The 18460-nt window shown below is 42.1% G+C and overlaps 1 protein-coding gene across 50 annotated transcripts in view; it reads left to right on the forward strand.

Moving 5' to 3' along the window:
* Positions 1-18460, forward strand: part of Clasp2 (cytoplasmic linker associated protein 2) — a 181403-nt gene that overhangs the window by 142563 nt on the left and 20380 nt on the right. For 26 of the 50 annotated variants that reach the window (XM_063264756.1, XM_039080674.2, XM_039080677.2 and 23 more), the window contains 5 exons: positions 4791-4954; positions 7223-7301; positions 11592-11735; positions 14384-14527; positions 16765-16871. In XM_063264756.1, coding sequence (XP_063120826.1) covers positions 4791-4954; positions 7223-7301; positions 11592-11735; positions 14384-14527; positions 16765-16871 — 638 coding nt within the window. Of the gene's footprint in view, positions 1-4790; positions 4955-7222; positions 7302-7431; positions 7483-11591; positions 11736-14383; positions 14528-16764; positions 16872-18460 lie in introns of all 50 variants that reach the window. The other 24 variants (XM_063264733.1, XM_063264735.1, XM_063264739.1 and 21 more) reach the window with 1 other exon arrangement.

Consider the following 18460-nt stretch of genomic DNA (forward strand, 5'->3'; position numbering starts at 1 on the left):
TATATATATTTTTTTTATTAACTTGAGTATTTCTTATATACATTTCAAGTGTTATTCCCTTTCCCGGTTTCCGGACAAACATCCCCCTCCCCCCTCCCCTTCCATTTGGTATATTAACATGTGCATTTCTCCTTTATTGGTAAGGAAAAGAGAGATTATTGATTGACTTCTGAAATGAATTTTCTATGGTAGTGGAAAGGTTTTGTATCATTTTCAATATATTATGGCTATGGCTATGCATATATGTATGGATATATGCACACATGTTTATATGCATGTGTGTATGAATATATATACACATAATGTCAGCATGTGCATTGTTAGGATTTCATATGTTTAGTTTTATGTGTAGTAAGCTGTAAATCATATCTGTGCGTTTTAATTATAGTACTTAGCATTTTATTTAACCAGAAGAAATTTCTATCTGGGACATTCAGAGAAGTTTTCTGGAAGGAAAGAACAGTTAAGACTTGGGAGAAGTCTAAATGTAGATTGTGCAATTATTTTGAGTCAGGAGGATTGCCATGAATTTCAGGCCATCTTGTGCTACATACTAAGACCCTGTCATGGAGGTAGAGGATTGTCTCAGTTGGTAAATGCCTGCTGTACATGAGTGAGGACCTGAGTTTAATCTCAGCCCCCACACTGTTCAAAAGCTGACTGTGGAGATGCACAGTTGCACTCTAAAGTGCTGCAGAGGCAGACTCCAGTCCAGAGATCCTGTGCAAAAGTGGATGGCTCGGAAGAAATGACACCAAAGGCTGACCTCTGGCCTTTAAATACAGGTGTATACATGTGTGCTCATGTGACCATTCATACAAATGACTACTGTGGGGTGGGCCTAGCAATACCTGCCTTTGACCCCCATCACTAAATAGGTTGGATCAAAATTATCATGAATTCCAAGTCATTTTGGAACACATTTTAAGACCCTATCTCAAAAATGAATAAAATATGCATAATTATAAATTTCTGGGTAGAATAATAATAATATAATTGAGAAAATCTTAAGTAGTACTGTGCACAGCTAGTCACATCACATGCTCCAAATAGGTGGTAGAACGTGCCTCAAATTCCAGCACTTGAGAGGCAGAGGCAGATGGATCTCTGTGAGTTCAAGGCCACTTTATTCTACATAGTGAGTTTCATGTCAGCCAAGGCTACATAGTAGAACCCTGTCTCAAACAAGATGTGTAGCTGTGATCTAAAGTAGCCTAAACAGCTCTTAACAGACTTTGTAGGAAGACACATGCTATACATAAGGGGTAGAAGGTGAGGGAATAGTAGGAAACAGAGTTGTATGAGATGCGTATGAAAGAGGAGGCACAGTTCACGTTGCCAGCTGCTCCAAGGCCAGTTTGGGGACATACAGAACTAACTGGGAATGCGGAGTGATTTCATTTCTCTCAAAGTGGCATTCCAGTAGTAGTAAGAAAGAAGCATGAATTGACAAGCATCCTAGAGGTTGAATATGCCTATTGTCTGGTTTTGTAGAGTTGTTTTGAAACACAATTGTACTAATTTTGTACGTGACCATGATACAGTGACAGGGCTGTATAGTTTCTAGACCCATGGCTTGAAAGGCTTCAGACAATTATTATCTAGCCTGTTACAAAAATGATTTGGTGATCCTAGTATATAGGAAATAGAATAAAGGCAGGTCTGGAGGTCAGAGGGCTTTGTCCCTATAGCAGTGGTTCGGGAAGCAGACTTTGGGAAGGCCAAAGAGAGCTATTCTGAGGGTGAAGGAGACCACAGTGCTGTTGAAGAGACAGTCAGGGTGAAGGCATTTGGGACATCAGGAAAATTCCTACCAAGAAGGACAGAAAGAAGGGAAATCAAAGAAAGCAGCGTCAACTTCAAGAAGGCCCAGTCATACTGTGTTTTAAGAAAAAGCCCTCGGGGGCTGGAGAGATGGCTCAGCGGTTAAGAGCACTGGCTGCTCTTCCAGAGGTCCTGAGTTCAAATCCCAGCAACCACATGGTGGCTCACAACCATCTGTAATGAGATCTGATGCCCTCTTCTGGTGTGTCTAAAGACAGCTACAGTGTACTTATATGTAATAAATAAATCTTTAAAAAAAAAAAAAGAAAAAGCCCTCACAGCTCAGGATAAACAAAGGATCAAGTAGGGAGGCAGAGGTGGCAGAGATGCCTCGAGAACAAGGTATAGGACTGATGAGATGGCTCAGCCAGTTAAGAACATAGACTGCTCTTCCAGAGAGTTCGATTCCCAGCAACCACATCTATAAAAGGCGTACAGCCATCTATAAAAGGATCTGATGCCTTCTTTTGGCAATTCTGTGTACATGCAGACAGCACGTGTGTGTGTGTGTGTGTGTGTGTGTGTGTGTGTGTGTGTGTGTGAGAGAGAGAGAGAGAGAGAGAGAGAGAGAGAGAGAGAGAGTAGAGTGTAGAGGAGAAAGTAGAAATTGGGAAGATTGGCTGTAGGAAGGAGTAAAATGAGATTGTCCTTAGGGAGGCTCGTTAGGTTAGCATGTAGAGGTAAATCAGATTCCAGTGGAAGGCAGTGACACTTGAAACTCTACTGTGAAACTGTCTAGAAACCACACGGCTACAGCATAGCCAAAGCTAAATGGCTGTTGACCACTTGGAACAGGAAATTTGAAAACTGACTTATGACTTCCAGTGTCTTAAGATTGTTATTGGTTTTTTGTTTGCTTGTTGTTTTTTTGTTTTGTTTCGTTTTGTTTGGGTTTTTTTGGGTGGGGGAGGTTCGTTTGTTTGTATTTTTCTATTGTAGTGGTGCATGCCTTTAATCTTAGCAAAGGCTAATGGATGTATGTGTGTTCAAGGCCAGCCTGGTATACAGTGTGAGCTCCAGGACAGCCAGGGCTACAGGAGAAACCCTGTCTTGAAAAAAATACAGAGATGTTCATGACATGTTTTCATATGGAAAAAGGTACAGTTGGAACCCTCAGACACTAGGAAACAGTTGAAACCAGAGTGAAAGCAATTCACCAGACAGTAGCTGGGAGCTCTTAAGCCTACTCCTGGAGAGAAACCCTTCTTGTCCTATGTTGGCGTCTGTAATGCTACTACAGCTGATTTCCGGTGTCCAGCAACCTCACAGTGCTCACTGAAAACTTAGTCCCTCCTGCTGACACCTGATTCTGTAACATGTGACTTGTTTAGGAATATAAAAAACAGCTGCAGCTTGCTGCCAAACATTTGCCAGATAGCCAGGAAGAGTGAGTGCCAGGTTAGAGTCACAAAGTTGCCACAAGCTATGTCTAAGAAAATTCTTTTTACAGTCTTCTGGGCCTAGAGAGCCCAAACAGGCTGAAGGGCAGCACTCAGCCAGCACTCGGTGGGGTAGTCAGTTAGGAAAAGAATGGGAGTTAGAGGGGCTCTGCCTCACAGACACTGCTGGGTAGACAGCACAGCAAACTCCAACTGACTTCACTGCTGCTGTTTCAAATACATAGCATCTTAAGAAAATAGCTAAGGTGTTTCTTTTTTTTCTTTTTTGCCAACTTCCAAGTGTTAAAGCTTAGTTCTAATTCTAAATAGAGGAAACTTCATGGCTAATATGAATGGCAAATACTAGAGTTCATTACAACTACATAAAGGAAATGCCAGAAATATCATTGAGAATGAAACAGTTCCAAAGTAGCAGTTACTTGGGAGATTATGGAATATTTTATAACAGTAAAATGAATATAAAGTAGATAAAAATAAGCAAATAGAAGTAGCATGGTTTTAATCACCTGTTCTGGTTTTGATTTCTCTCAGTCGAGCATGAACATGAATGACTCTTAAAAACAGTTTTCTTTTACTTAAAAATAAGTCTTCCTGTATAATAGTGACTTCTTACGAGGAACAGAACTTTGTCAAGGTCACTTTTGCAGAATATTTTAATGGGACATCATATGTGAGTATTAGTTTATCTTTCCCTTAAGTTTTATTTTCACCTTATACAATACTGGTATTTTAATCTTGGAATCAAGTGTGAGATTCATCAGTATATGTCAGGCATGGTGCTCACACCTTTAATCCCAGCATTCAGGAGGCAGAGGCAGGAGGATCTCTGAGTTCTCAGGGCAGTGTGGTCTATAGAGCCAGTTCCAGGACAACTAAGACTACACAGAGAAACTCTGTCTTGAGAAATAAAACATAGAACCCACGGGCACAGAAACAATTAAAAATTAAGTTTTAATTGAATTTTAAATAGATTCTTTTAATCTCAACTTTATTATATAAATACTTTTTGTTATTTTAGGCTATTTAAAATTACCTTTGGGGCAGTCTTAAAAAATAATAAATGTCACACCAAAAAGTTGATGCAATTTATTATCTTCAGAAACCTGAGGATTTCTAATCAGCGTATCGCTGTAGATGCGATTTCTATGTTATGATGACTATAAGTCAATGATTTCCTAATTTGCTCAGTACCATTCTTAAAAGCTGAGTGTCCTCCAAATATACACAGCAGCTCCTCCATTTCTTAGGAAACGAGTCTCAGTTTAACCAGCTTAAGCTGTGGCGTTGTCAATAACGTTAGGTGTGCCAGCCATTACGGGCAGTTTCCTTACCAAGTGATGCTGCATGGACTAGCTAACTGTCAGACTTCTGCAGAAGCTGGTCACAGCGCAGATGCACTCTTGTATCAGACTCCACTGAAAAGCAAGAGAGAGTTTTTTTTTTTCCGCTTGGCTGCCAATCGCTGTGCCTCAGATTCCTTTTTCCCATCTATTTCTGTTTTGAATTGAGCATAGAGGTCAATATTTCCTCTTTCTTCTTCCCACTTCTCCCCATTATCAACTACAGGTGTTCAGCATGTTTTTGGAGACCCTAGTAGATTTCATACAAGTCCACAAAGATGATCTTCAAGATTGGTTGTTTGTTCTGCTGACACAACTGCTGAAAAAAATGGGTGCTGACTTGCTTGGGTCTGTTCAGGCAAAGGTTCAGAAAGCCCTTGATGTTACAAGGTAATGTTTTCTGTTTATATTTCAAGTTTAGCTGGTGATCATGAATACTTAATCCCTGTGTTAAAGTTTTGTTAATACTGGTTTGAATACTTGAAGCTGTTAGCTTATCTTAAGTAAAATGTAAAGTGGTGTGTAGTCCCAGCACTTGAGAGACAGAGACAACAGCAATAAAGATAAAGCCAGAAACCTGGGCCTGGCGACGCAGCTCTTTAATCCCATCACTTGGGAGGCAAAGGGAAGCAGCTCTCTGAGCTTGAGACCATCCTGCTCTACATAGCAGAGTCCCAGGACAGCCCAAGCTGCATAGCTATGTAGTAGGACCCAGCCTCAAAAATAAAAATAAGGAGCTAGAGTAACTGGTTAAGAACACTTCTAGAAGTCTAGGCTTCAATTCCAGATACCTATATGGCAGCTCGCATCTGTCTAGAACTATGTGGGATCCAATTCCCTCTTCTGGTGTGCAACTATACATGTAAACAAAACACCCATATACATAAAATAAAGAAATCTCATTTAAAAATAAATTAAAATAAGCATGTGTGTTTAAACATGTATGTGGGGCAGGCGTGGTGCCACTCATCTACAATCCGGCATGTGGGAATCAGAAGGATCAGGAGTTCAAGGGCAGCTAGGGTTACAAAGAAACACCCTCTTTCAAAAAGGAAACAAGACAAAGCACAAAGATTATTTTAAATAGAGCCAGGGACAGTGGCAAGCCCCTCTAGTCCCTTTTGCTGGGACACTGAGATGGGACGATTGACATTGACATTTGAGGCCATGACATTGAGGCAAGCTCAGGAATATAATAAAAGCTTATCCCCAAAGACAGCAAAGGCCAGTGATGCATCTGATAAAAGGCATTGGCTTTCAAGCCCTGTAACCTGGGTTTGATTCTTCACTACTGAAAGGCAGAGAACCAGCTCCCACAAGTGCACCATAGCACACATGTGCCCAGACACAGATAAATAAATACAAGTGAAAATGGGTGTTTGTTATGAAACAGGGTTTCTCTATGTAGTCTTGGCTGTGAACTCACAGAGGTCCACCTGCCTCTCTATCTCCCAAGTGCTGGGACTAAAGGTGTGTGTCACCAGCTGAAGAAAATTAAATATACAATTAAATGTATGTTGTCTTGACCTTTCAGGTAAAACATCTAACTGCACATGTGTGGGGTGAACTGAGGTTTAATTTAATTTTATGTGAAATTAAATACTATTCCGAAATGTTAGAGAATGTTTTCTCATGCTATTACCTCTCCAGAACCTCCTTTCAGAAAGCTTTACACCAGTGGTGGGCTTCTCCCTCCATGAGGTCACTGTGAAGGGACTCATTTCACACACCCAGATATGAAGTTGAAATGAGTCTGCAATTCAGATGTTTGGTGGTGGTGGGTTTTTGGGACAGAGTCTCAATATGATGTGGCTCTGGCTGTCCTGAGGCTCACTCTGTAGACTAGTCTGGCCTGGAACTCACAGAGATCCTCCTGCTTCTACCTCCTGAGTGTTGAGACTAAAGGTGTGCACCACCCACTCAGCAGAAACTCAGATCTGAAGGAGAAGAACCATGTCTGAAAATACTGGACTTTTTATTTTTATTTTCTTTTTTTTTTAAAGATTTATTCATTTATTATATATAAGTACACTGTAGTTGTCTTCAGATACACAAGAAGAGGGCACTGGATCTCTTTACAGATGGTTGTGAGCCACCATGTGGTTGCTGGGAATTGAACTCATGACCTCTGGAAGAACAGTCGGGTGCTCTTAACCACTGAGCCATCTCTCCAGCCCTTATTTTTATTTTCTACTTTGTATCTCTATGTGTGAGCTGTTTCTGAGGAGGCAGAAGAGGGTGACATTGGCTGCTGTAGAGCTGCCATTAGAGGTGGTTGTGAGCTGCCCACGTGGGTGCTAGGAACCAGGCTCTGTTTCGCTGTGAGGCAGTCTGTGTGCTTTTAACCACCAAGGTGCTGTCCAGCCCCAGAAGTGTGGACTGTTACTGAGTATAGTTTTCTGACTAAATACATATAGGACACAAGCAAAACACTGTTGTTTCTTAATGCTTTACTAAGTTCGTTATTCCTGAGCTGTGTGTGCTTCATGGACTGCCACTTCAGCTGTCTGTTCTCACATGCCCTCTGGTGGCATGATATGTGGTGTTCTGTATAGGCTTTTCCTTTGGAATTTGTTAAAGTGAAGACTTGTCAACTTAATCTGGTGTGGGGTTGGCTATTTTCTAACGTTTTTGTTTTTGGTGTTGTTCTTTTTTCAGGGAATCTTTTCCAAATGATCTTCAGTTTAATATCCTAATGAGATTTACAGTTGACCAGACCCAAACGCCAAGCTTGAAGGTAAAAATTTGTTTTCTTCTGAAATATTACAATGAATTGAAGTATTTTATTAATAAAGTTAGATAATATTTGTATTTTTGTCACAGAAGAAGCTGCTCAATCAGTAGGCTTTGTTTTTATAAACTTTCAGATAGTCACGCCAGCACTGCGGGACCAGCTTCACTCTTTTTGGAGCTCAAAGGTTTTTCTTTGGATTTCTTTTAGCCTGCCTTATTTCTCCTCATAACTCTCCCCAGCGTTTCTGATAATGCTCTGTGCATTGACGTCAGCACTAACCTTCCTAAGTCTTTACACATGCACATACTTGATTTGAAATGTTCTCCAGAGACTTGACCATCATTGGGAAAAGCTCTCTGGGTAAACACATTTTAAAATCATCAAAAAATATGGTCATCTAAACCTATGCTGGTAATACAGAGTTACTTTGCAAGATCTTGTTTAATCTTACATTTCTGATTTCCCAATTCTTTTTTCTCTTAATTGTAGTTTTTGGAATCTGATAATTATTTGGGCAAAATATAGCATTGCCTAGGTGCTGATTTTAGTGACCATACATACATACATACATACATACGTACGTACATACGTTCATGCATGCATAAAGTTTTTTTATGCATAAAGTTTAACTCAGTTTGTTCTCCCTATCTGAAATAATAATGTTTTCTGTAATGTGAAATGGCTGAAACAAGTATAAAGTTTATGTCAGAACTATATTTCTCAATTTGCTAGTTGTGTGAAATGTAAATAGATTCTATTTTATGATTTGAAATGATTAACATTAGAAAAGAAATAGTTTCTACCTGGGATATGACTTAATTGATGGATGCTTGCCTAGCATGCACAGAGCCCTACAAAAATGTTTTTCATGAGCTGATCCATTGAGATTAACGTCAGGAAATAAGGAGCACACTGCTTGAACAGGTCTTGTAGTTTCTAAGATCACCCTAAGATCCCTTTCCCCTTACATCTTGTGATGCAGTTATGCCTCAGAATCACAGTTATTCCTACAGGGCCGGCATGCACTCTACACAGTCTCATCTTCTCAGAGCCACTATATAAAAGGGACCCCCATGGGTTTTTGTTTTGCTGGAGTTTTTTTAAGTGACATGCAGGTAAGGCTTTATTTAATATTAATGCATAGTGCAGCTCATACTACATCTAAGACAGTTTGGGAGGAGAAGGCTTAGACTCTTTATCATTGTTACCTATAATACTTGATTAACAAACGGTAATAAAGGATTTGATGCCCGTCTGTGGTAGGTAGTCAGGAGCTGCTGAAAGTATGACAGTGTTTTGTGTGCCTGTGCAAATAAAGCCTGAAGCGATCTTTAGAAATGGAAGTCACATGTAGTAGTATAGACCTGTGATTCCCACATGAGGCACTGAGGCAGGTAGATGAGCAGTTACTTGTCACTATGGGCCACACAGAGTTCCACGTAACCTGAGCTGTAACGCTGTGACTTGAGAGACAGGCAGTGGGAGAGGCAGAGTGAGCTTGCTGAAAACCTAAATGGAAAGACGAGAGAAAAACAGGGATGTGGGAAGCAGCTGAAAGAAGACAAGCTTCCTGTGGGCCTGGAATCAGATGCTGCTTTTGGAATGTGTGTTTAAGTTCAGTCAGTAGCAAAGCCATGGGAGCCATCTTTGTTATACTTTTAGACAAGAGGAATGAGTTATAATACTGCCGTACTTCATGCCCATGTGAGAACAACTTGAAGATGGATTAATTATAAAGAACTTGGTCACGGTGGCTCAGCACTTACATTCAGGGGACTGGAGTTGGTCTCCCAGCAATCAAGTCAGGCAGTTCCCAAATGCCTGAACCCCAGCTTAGGGGGTTCATTAGCGTCTTCTGTACCTGCATATACATGGCATACACGTTCACATAGACCCACACACATACATGTAGATAAAAACTTTTTTAACCATAAGAACTTAAAAGAGATGAAGGATAGAACTCAGTGGTTCAGAGCAATCGTCTCACAAGCATAACCAGAGCTTGGGTCTGGGCAGCCAGAAACTGGCGCGCGCACACACACACACACACACACACACATACACACACACATACACACACACCACACACACACATACACACACACACATACACACATACACACACACCACACACACACACATACACATACACACACACACATACACACATACACACACACACCACACACACACACATACACACACACATACACACATACACACACACACCACACACACACACGCACACATACACACACACACCACACACACACATACACACACACACACCACACGCACACACACACACGAGCACATATATTCACATAGAAACACATACACAAAATGCCTTAAAAGTTTTACCAGGTTGCTAAGTGTGGTGCACACGCACCTTTAATCCCAGCACTCAGGAGGCAGAGGCCAGGGACCAGCTTGCTCTATGTAGCAAATTCAAAAAGAGCCAGGACTACATAATACAGAGACCCTGTCTCCAACTAATAATAATAATGGTAAATATAAAATTGAAAATAGGGGCTGGGGATTTAGCTCAGTGGTAGAGCGCTTACCTAGGAAGCGCAAGGCCCTGGGTTCGGTCCCCAGCTCCGAAAAAAAGAACCAAAAAAAAAAAAAATAATAATAATAATTTAAAGGAGTAAATCTTTTTTAAAGAAAGAAGGTAGCGGTAGATTAAATAACAATACAAAGTTATTTTAATTAAATTAACATGCAGTTGTTAAATATTCAGGAATGGAATATTTTTCCAGCTTGACAAAGATGCTGAAGGATTACATGAACCTTTGCGACTATATAGTTTTGGGTTTTGAAGTGGAATGTATAGTTGCACCGTTAGTTACGGACTGCATGACTTGTGAGTTGTCCTACTAGAATGGGAATGTTTCAGTTGCTATGTTTCTGCGGTTGCTTGCTTATTATAGTTAACACCATGTGTTGCTGGAAACCTGTTAAAACTGCAGGACTTGCTTTGCATGATTATAAATGCCTTGAATCCCAGCACGTCAGAAGCAGAGGTGAATGAATCTCTGTGAGTTCAATCCCCAGCCTGGCCCACATAGAGTTCCAAGCACCAGGGCTACATACTGAGATTTCCAAAGTCTCACAGCAAACCTGCCCACACATGTAAACACACATACATATACACAACACCCAGAGTGCAAAAGAAACAATGTTAAAGGTGATTTGAAGTCCTGTACATGTAACTATGCCAGAGTGCTTGCCTGACATTAGCAAGGCCATAGTGGATTTAATCTCCAGCAAGGCAAATAATAATAGTAATAACAACTTTAAAATAAAGGACCTCAAGAGGCTGAAGAGGACCTAGGCTCAGTTCCCAGCGTGTGCATGGCCGCACACGGCCTCTACAACTACAATTTCAAGGGATCTGATCATCTCCTGGTCTGCATGGGCACCAGGTATCCGTATGGTGTGCATACATGGAGGCAAGTGCTCATACGCATAAAGATAGTCCATAAAGACAATCTCAGCACGCGGGACGCAGAGGCAGGAGGACATCTGAGTTCAAGTCCAGCTTAGTCTGCAGAATAAGTTCTAGGACACAAAGAAACTGTCTTAAAAAAAAAAAAAAGTTAAGCAACCCCAGCCTTGAGAGAACTATCATTAATAATTGCTTACTAGAAGAATTAGAAATGGTGGAGCCTAGAGAGAAGCACGTGTGCCTCAGAAGCCCTTCCCGCCCTTCAGCTGCCTGTCATGCACTCTACGGGGGGCGAGTGGGGGTGAGTGGGGCCGGGGGGTAGCCCAGCCGGTGCCCGGCTACGCTGCACCAGGTGCTGGGTTCTACACCCGCACCTTATACACTGCACTCGGGGGTAGAGTCAGCGGAAGAGAGAAGGCCAAGGCCAGCCTCAGCTACACGGTGCATTTGAGGTCAACCTGGGCTAGAGGCCTCGCCTTAAATGTAAAGAACAGTCATGTTACCCACTGCAGTCCCAGGCTCGTCTTTCCATACCTTATTGTCTCACACAGCGACTATTTCCCCAAAAAGAAATGACCATGTAGGACTAGCCATCTGAAAGCAGGCTCAAGGAGATGTTTGCTAGTTTGTTGAGGAGATCTTTAGTAGTTCCTACTATGGAAATGGAGTGCTAAAAGTTCTAATGCTCATGAAAACAGGACTCTTCACTTTGCCATGTCAGGTGGTAAGTAACTGCACCATTCCTTGGAGGTTTTTTGTTACTAATGGCAGTTATTTCTGATGCGTCACCCAGTGCCTCATGTCCATCTCACTGCCCTCTTTGATTGTGCTTTCCTCAACAGGTGAAGGTGGCTATCCTTAAGTACATAGAAACTCTGGCAAAGCAGATGGACCCAGGAGATTTTATAAATTCCAGTGAAACTCGCCTGGCAGTGTCTCGGGTCATCACCTGGACGACAGAGCCCAAAAGCTCTGATGTTCGAAAGGTTTGTTTGAGTGGGATGGAGAGATAATTTTAGGTCTTTTTTCATTGATCTTTTCTTAGACACAAGCGTTGTGTTTATCATTCACCATCAGTGAGAACCTGGCCTTCCCTGTGCCTCGTTCACACCCTTTCCAGCTGTCCCTTCGACACAACCATCCGTACTTGCTGCCGTGCAGTCTGCTTTTGCTTTCTTAAAGTCTGCATTGCTTTTCATGTGCTCTAGTTCTATCTTAGAGTTAACTGTCTATCTTGATTTTCATTTCCTTGAGTTATGGTCTTTTAAGACAGTCTTATATAACCTGGGCTAGCCTGGAACTCACTCTAGCAGATGACCTTGAAGTCCTGGTCTTCCTGCCTCAACCTCCCAGGTACCAAGAGTTCTGCCACATCATGCCTAGCTTGACTGAGCTTTTAAACATGTCTTGTTTGGTATATGTTAATATTGTTAGTATATGAATATTTTTAACATTTCTGCCAAGGGCTTATGGCTAGTATTTTCTGTTGACTCAAAAATATATAACTTGTTTGTGCTAGGAAAATGACTCCATTGATAAAGTATGTAAGAACTGAGTTTATATTCCTAGCACCTACATTATAAAAAAATCAGGCATGGTAGCACATGCCTGTAATCTGGGTGCTGGGAAGGTGGCAGATACAAGAAAAGTGCTAGGGTTCACTGGCCAGCTAATCTTTCCTAGTCATTGAACTCCTAGTTCAGTGACAGATCTCAGAAACTAAAGGGGAGTTGGGGACGGTGGTGCACACCTTTAATCCCAACACTGAGAGGCTGAAGCAGGCAGATCTCTGAGTTGAAGGCTACCCTGACCTTTGGCCTCACATGTGGACACACTTGAGTACACGTACAGATGCATGCACAGCATGGACACACACATGTATATACCACAAAACAGAACAGAAAGTACACTAAAGTAAATAAAAGTGAGGACATGGCATAATAAAACTAAGAGATACAGCAGAAGCTGCATCGTGAACAGAACTCAGGGTGCATAGATGTGTATGGAAACAAAACACTCACTCATACATGCGATGATCATGTGAATCAGATAGAAGCGAGGCTGGCACACACCTTAACTCAGAAGATGGAGGTGGTCTACCTAGTGTGTTTCCATCCAGCCAGTACTACAAAGTGAGACCTTTTCTCAAAGGAAAAAAACGGCAAAGAAAACTGCACCCTGACGCTGCTGTGTGACCAGCCACCTTGTGCTCCCACTTAACTGTCAGTTGTGAGCCAAAATAAACCCTTCTGTTCTTAAGTTGCTTTTGTCAGATACTTTGTGACAACAACTAATCCAGCGCTGGTAATAAATCAGTTATCTAATCAACCATCAATGACAGTGAGTCAAAAAGAGTAAAGCAAACCTGAAGCAAACAGAAATTTGTAGCTGAGAATATAGAAAACAGAGACCGCACATGGAGGCACATACCTTTAATCCAGCCCTCAGGAGGCAGAGGTGGGCAGGTTTCTATGGATTCAAGGCCAGCCTGATGTACATAGTGAGTTCCAGGACAGCCAGGGCTCTATACAAAGACCCTATCTCCAACAATAACAAGGGAGCAGCAGGACTGGTGAGATGTTCCAGCACCAAAGAGTCCTTGCTGCTCTTGTCAAAGACCCACATGGCAGCTCACAAATGGCTGTAATCCTCGTTCCTGGGGATCAGACAATGTCTGGCATCTGCAGGCTCTGCTTGCACTTGGTGCCCAGACATACATTCCAGGAGAGTGTTGAGTAGTGTTGCATTATCTGCATACAGCATGCTTTAGCTACTCTCCTGTTATATAGTCAGACTCTAAATGCAGAGTGCAGAGTTTTTCATAGATGGAGTCAGAAACGGTCCAGAACAAGGTGTGTGCACTGGACGTGGTCCTGTGGTTGAGCATCATCTCATCCACTAAATTATCTGATTTGACTTTAGATTTTACAGAACACCTGACTAACCTTATCTTGAGATTAACTGTAGACTTTTTAGATTAGCTACTTAAGAAAAGACTAGGTCTTGCTAGTTAAAGAATCCTAAGAGCCAGGCCTGGTGGTGTGTACCTGTAATCCTAACACCTAAAGCAGAGGTGGGAGGGTCGCAGACTCAAAGGCCTTCAGGACTCCATAGTACAGTCATGCTCTGTTTTGTTTTGTTGGTTGTTTGGTTGGCTTTTTTGTCGTTGTTTTTTCCTTCTTATGCTAACCTTATTTTTAATTATCATACAAAGTAGTATGTTTTTATATGGCATTGTCATGTGTGCTTGGGTTTTGTTAATTCCCCCTCTTCCCATTCCTGCCCTTACCCCTGTGTTGTCTGCTGCCCATGTCTTTTTCCCATATTGAGAAAGTTTAAGTTTTGTCCTTTATGATCATTTATGGGGAAACATAAAACAGTAGTATATGTTGTCACAGTAGTGTATGGAATAACCCTGCAATGTTTGTCGTTACCCTCAGAGTCCCTTCCTTACTTTAGAAAATAAAAGGTAGTTTTTATCCTCTCAAAGAGAAAGAAGTTATGAAAGTCAAGGCTTGACCATCACATTTCCTGCTCCGTGGGAGAGAGGGTGGAATCCTGTGCTGTCGAAAGGATGCCCTGGAGAGCCAGCATGCAGCTCACTTAACTTTTGTACCCCTTTGTTCCTTTGTAGGCAGCACAGTCGGTGCTGATTTCTTTGTTTGAACTCAATACCCCAGAGTTTACAATGTTACTAGGAGCTTTACCAAAAACTTTCCAGGATGGTGCTACTAAACTTCTTCACAATCACCTTCGAAACACTGGCAATGGCACTCAGGTATCCTTACTTGTTTTGTTGGCTTTGTCTGCTGTTATGGCTGATTTAACAATGGTTGCTTTGCTTTGCATGAAGTTAACTTGATTTTACTATGTGATTTTTACATCTGCATTTGGCAACCGTTTCTGAGCAGGATTAAATATTGCCTCGGGAAAAATAGGCTTTCTTGAACCTATGGTGCTTTTTTATAATTTGTGTACGCTGGGATAGAAGTGAGCAGTGGGCGGTTGGAAGGAGAGACACATGTGAGCAGTGTGTGTCCAGGGCACGTGCGGCAGCCTTAGAGTGTGCTAGAACTCTAGGACATGCTGCTCTTTGACTTCAGATGAACCACTTCTTGTTTGAGCACCAGCCAGGGTGACTCATCTCAAGCCAACAAGTAAGGTTGAACAGAATCATACCAAAGAGTAACAGGCTCGTTGGTCTCTGGGTGTCAGTGTGCAGGACTTGGTTCTGAGGAAGTGAACTATGTAGATGTATGTGTGATTTACATAAAATGGCTAACATTGAATGAGAGTTTTAAAGGAGGGGCCTTTGATAACAAGGAGAGTGAATGAATGCAGGCGAACTTGATGGCAAGCTTAAAGGGATGAGTTCAGGGTTGAAAGTGATGCAGGATTTTTAAATATGGCAAGACATTTCAAAGCCCAGTTATACATGACTCAAAGGTGTGAAATGCGGACTCCGATGGTTACCGACTCAAGCCAGTGACTCCAGGTTGGTGGTCTCATCCAGATGGGGATTCCAGACGCGTGCGTATTCTGGAACAAGCTTTATAAAGAGTTACAGAGACGTTTCGGAAGCTCCTCAGAGATAGAAAGGTTTCCAAGAGAGGAAAAGAGGCATCAAACTTCTTGTCTAGAGTTTTTATAGAGCTTTGGCAGAGAATGGACAAGTCTGGGTTGGAGTAATTGCTATGAGATTGGTTATTTCTCTGACGTATTGTAGACCAAGATAATGAAGCACCCACATGGTATTTGTGTCCTCCCAGCCCAGCCAGAAAGATGCTGATGCACAGTTTATGTTCTGCCCGCCCAATAAAACATGGTTGAAGCCCTCTGTCCATTTCTAACCTCAGATTTGTTAGTGACCTTGGTCTTCCAGCTGTCACTTCTCAGATGTTGTCTGACCTTGCAGGGATCTCAGTTGCTAACTCTGTTGAACTCTGTTCCTCCTGGCTCCTAGATGCCGTTAACTCCTTGTCTTCCAAATAGCCTGGGTTCCCCCTCCTGAAAGAGGTGAGGGCTTCCTCAGAAGCTCTCTTTACTTAGTCTGTTAGAATTACCCGTATTAGAAATGTGGATATATGCAGGGTATCCTTCGAGGGCTAGAGATGGGGAACAGCCCTACCATCACTGCCCTAGAGCCCGGACCCAGCTCTGCACTGCTTACTCAGTTTACTCCAGCAGTTACCCAGCCGGAAGCCCTCTGCTCCTGCCTCACTGTTGTAGGCGTGCCATCTTCCTCTTATCCTCACCTCTGTCCTCAGAGCAGCAGCTCTGAGCAGTTTCCAGTGTGCCCTTTTTTCCTTTGCTGCCAACAGAGCAGCAGCCTCTGCACTGAGTGTCTGAGAGTGATGTCTTTGAGTCAGAGGCACTTCCTAAGCAGAGAGGCAGTTAATTGAAGGAAAAACACATATTAATAGCATGAACAGATTTTACTTCTTCAGTGTCTTTGGGAAAATCATTTTAAAAAGAGACTCAAAAGGAACTGAATTATCAATCTTTTTTTAAATTTATAGAGGCAGATGTCTTTGTGAGTTTGCGGCCAGCCTGATCTGTATATTGAGTTCTGGGCCAGCTAGGGCTACATAATGAGTTGCTGCCTCCAAAAATAAAATAAAAGCTAGTATAAATCCTTGAGAGAAAAGATATTAATATTTGAGAGACAAAATTGGGTTAAAAACAAATGGGTATGGTGATGTACTACCCCTGTAACCTCGCACTTGCCAGGTGGAGGTAGGAGGATCAGAAGTCCAAGGCCAGTCAGGGGTACATGAGGCTGGGGCGGGGCAGAATGGGGGGGGTGAGTAAGGAGATGAGGGAGAAGACTGAGGAGGTGGGTTTCTGAATGAAGACACATTTTCTCCCAGAAACCAGACATAAGTGCACAGAGGTTTAGAAAGCTGTATACAAAGACGGTGCTTTCATGGTATTCTCTGTCATGACTCTGCCCCTTCCTGATGACCTTGTAGTTGCATTTCCCTGGGTTGATGCTCTCTTTACTCCCACCCTCAGAGTTCCATGGGGAGTCCTTTGACGAGACCAACACCTCGGTCACCAGCCAACTGGTCCAGTCCTCTTACTTCTCCTACCAACACGTCACAGAATACGTTATCTCCAAGGTGAGATGACTGTCCAATCTCTATTCTTAGAAAGACAGAGTAACTATAATCTCAGACTTTCATCTGATTTGAAATGAGCTGATTCTAACAACTGTAAGTGTATGTGAAATCTCACCCTTTAAATGGTGATATATAGGATGAAAGGTATTGTCTTCTTTTCATTACCCCACTCAGTATGGATGGCGAGTATCAGTTATGGTATTAGATAGTGCACTGATGACTGCTGAAAAGTCGGAGGGACTTGAACTTAGTTAGACAAAGCATAAAGAAAATAGTGAGAAGAATTAAATATATCATGAATACATTGTGACATTATATATGCTTCTCGGAAAAAATGTGACTGAGATATTGCTGCTTAATACAGAAATAAAAAAAGGTAAAAATTTTCATACATAGCTCAAATATGGATATATCTGAGATTAAAGTCTCCTTTTTTTTGAATTGGGTATGTGAGTGCAGGGCACATGGGGCAAAAGATGCATGTGGAGGTCAAGATGCATGTGGAGGTCAAGATGCATGTGGAGGTCAGGATTCATGTGGAGGTCAAGAGGCAGCCTGCGGGAGCTTCTCCTCCTCCTTCCTCTGTGGGTTCCAGGGCTCCAGCTCAGGTGTCCAGGCTTGCTCAGCAGACAGGCATCCTCACCCAGTAGGCCACCTTGCTAGCCCTAGAGTGAATTCTTGATTCATTACATTAGTCAGTAGCCACCGTGACCCTTTTGGTAGCCTTTTGTAAAATGAGTCTTACAACATCTATTACAATTACTAGCCTGAGTTTTGTTACTTATCATACATCGTGGCTTCCTTCATCAGACTATCCATTAAAATTACAGGGTATTAAATCAGAGTTTAAGAAACTAAAATGTACCTTTGGGTTAATACATTTGTGACAGTTTTGCTGAGTAATGTAGCCTTAGTTAAATTTAGAATTTGATCATAGAATTCATCACATTATGATCAGTGTTCATGTATGTTCCCTGCCTGGTCCATTCTAATGACGTAGGAGATGAATGCTCTTGTTGAAAGAGCATGGCTACCTGAGTTCAATCCCTAGGTCACTATGTAAAGTCCACAGAGCTTCCTCTGACCTCCTTTATCTTTTGTTCTCGACAAGCAGAAGCGGCATCTGTAAGTGAGGTACAGCTAGTTCCTTTTTCTACCGAGGACTGCTCCCAGTGATGCCAGAGCCTGTGGCCTCTCCTGCTGGCCTCCAGCTGGCCATGTGTCAGAGGGTGGCTGTAAATCCTCTGCCCCGAATCCCTGAGTACTCATTGACAAACTCCATTTGTTTCTTCTTCAACTAGTGCTGCTGCTGCTCATTAACCACAAGGACTAGAAAGCTTTCTATAAAGGGCCACATGGCAAGTATTTTAGGCTTTTAATCTAAGTAGTCTGTGACCTTCGTTCAGTTCTGCTCTTAGACTACCACAACAGTCCCAGATAGTCCCAGCATACACAGTCATGGCTGTGCTCCAGTAAAACTTCATTTATGCATACTGAAACGTGTATAATATCCACATTATAAAAACATTTATTTAAAACTGTAAGCTGTATTGGCAAGACAGCTCAGTAGGTAAAAGTTCGTGCTGCAA

The sequence above is a fragment of the Rattus norvegicus genome, chromosome 8, assembly GCF_036323735.1.
Source record: "Rattus norvegicus strain BN/NHsdMcwi chromosome 8, GRCr8, whole genome shotgun sequence".
Taxonomy (NCBI): Eukaryota; Metazoa; Chordata; class Mammalia; order Rodentia; family Muridae; genus Rattus; species Rattus norvegicus.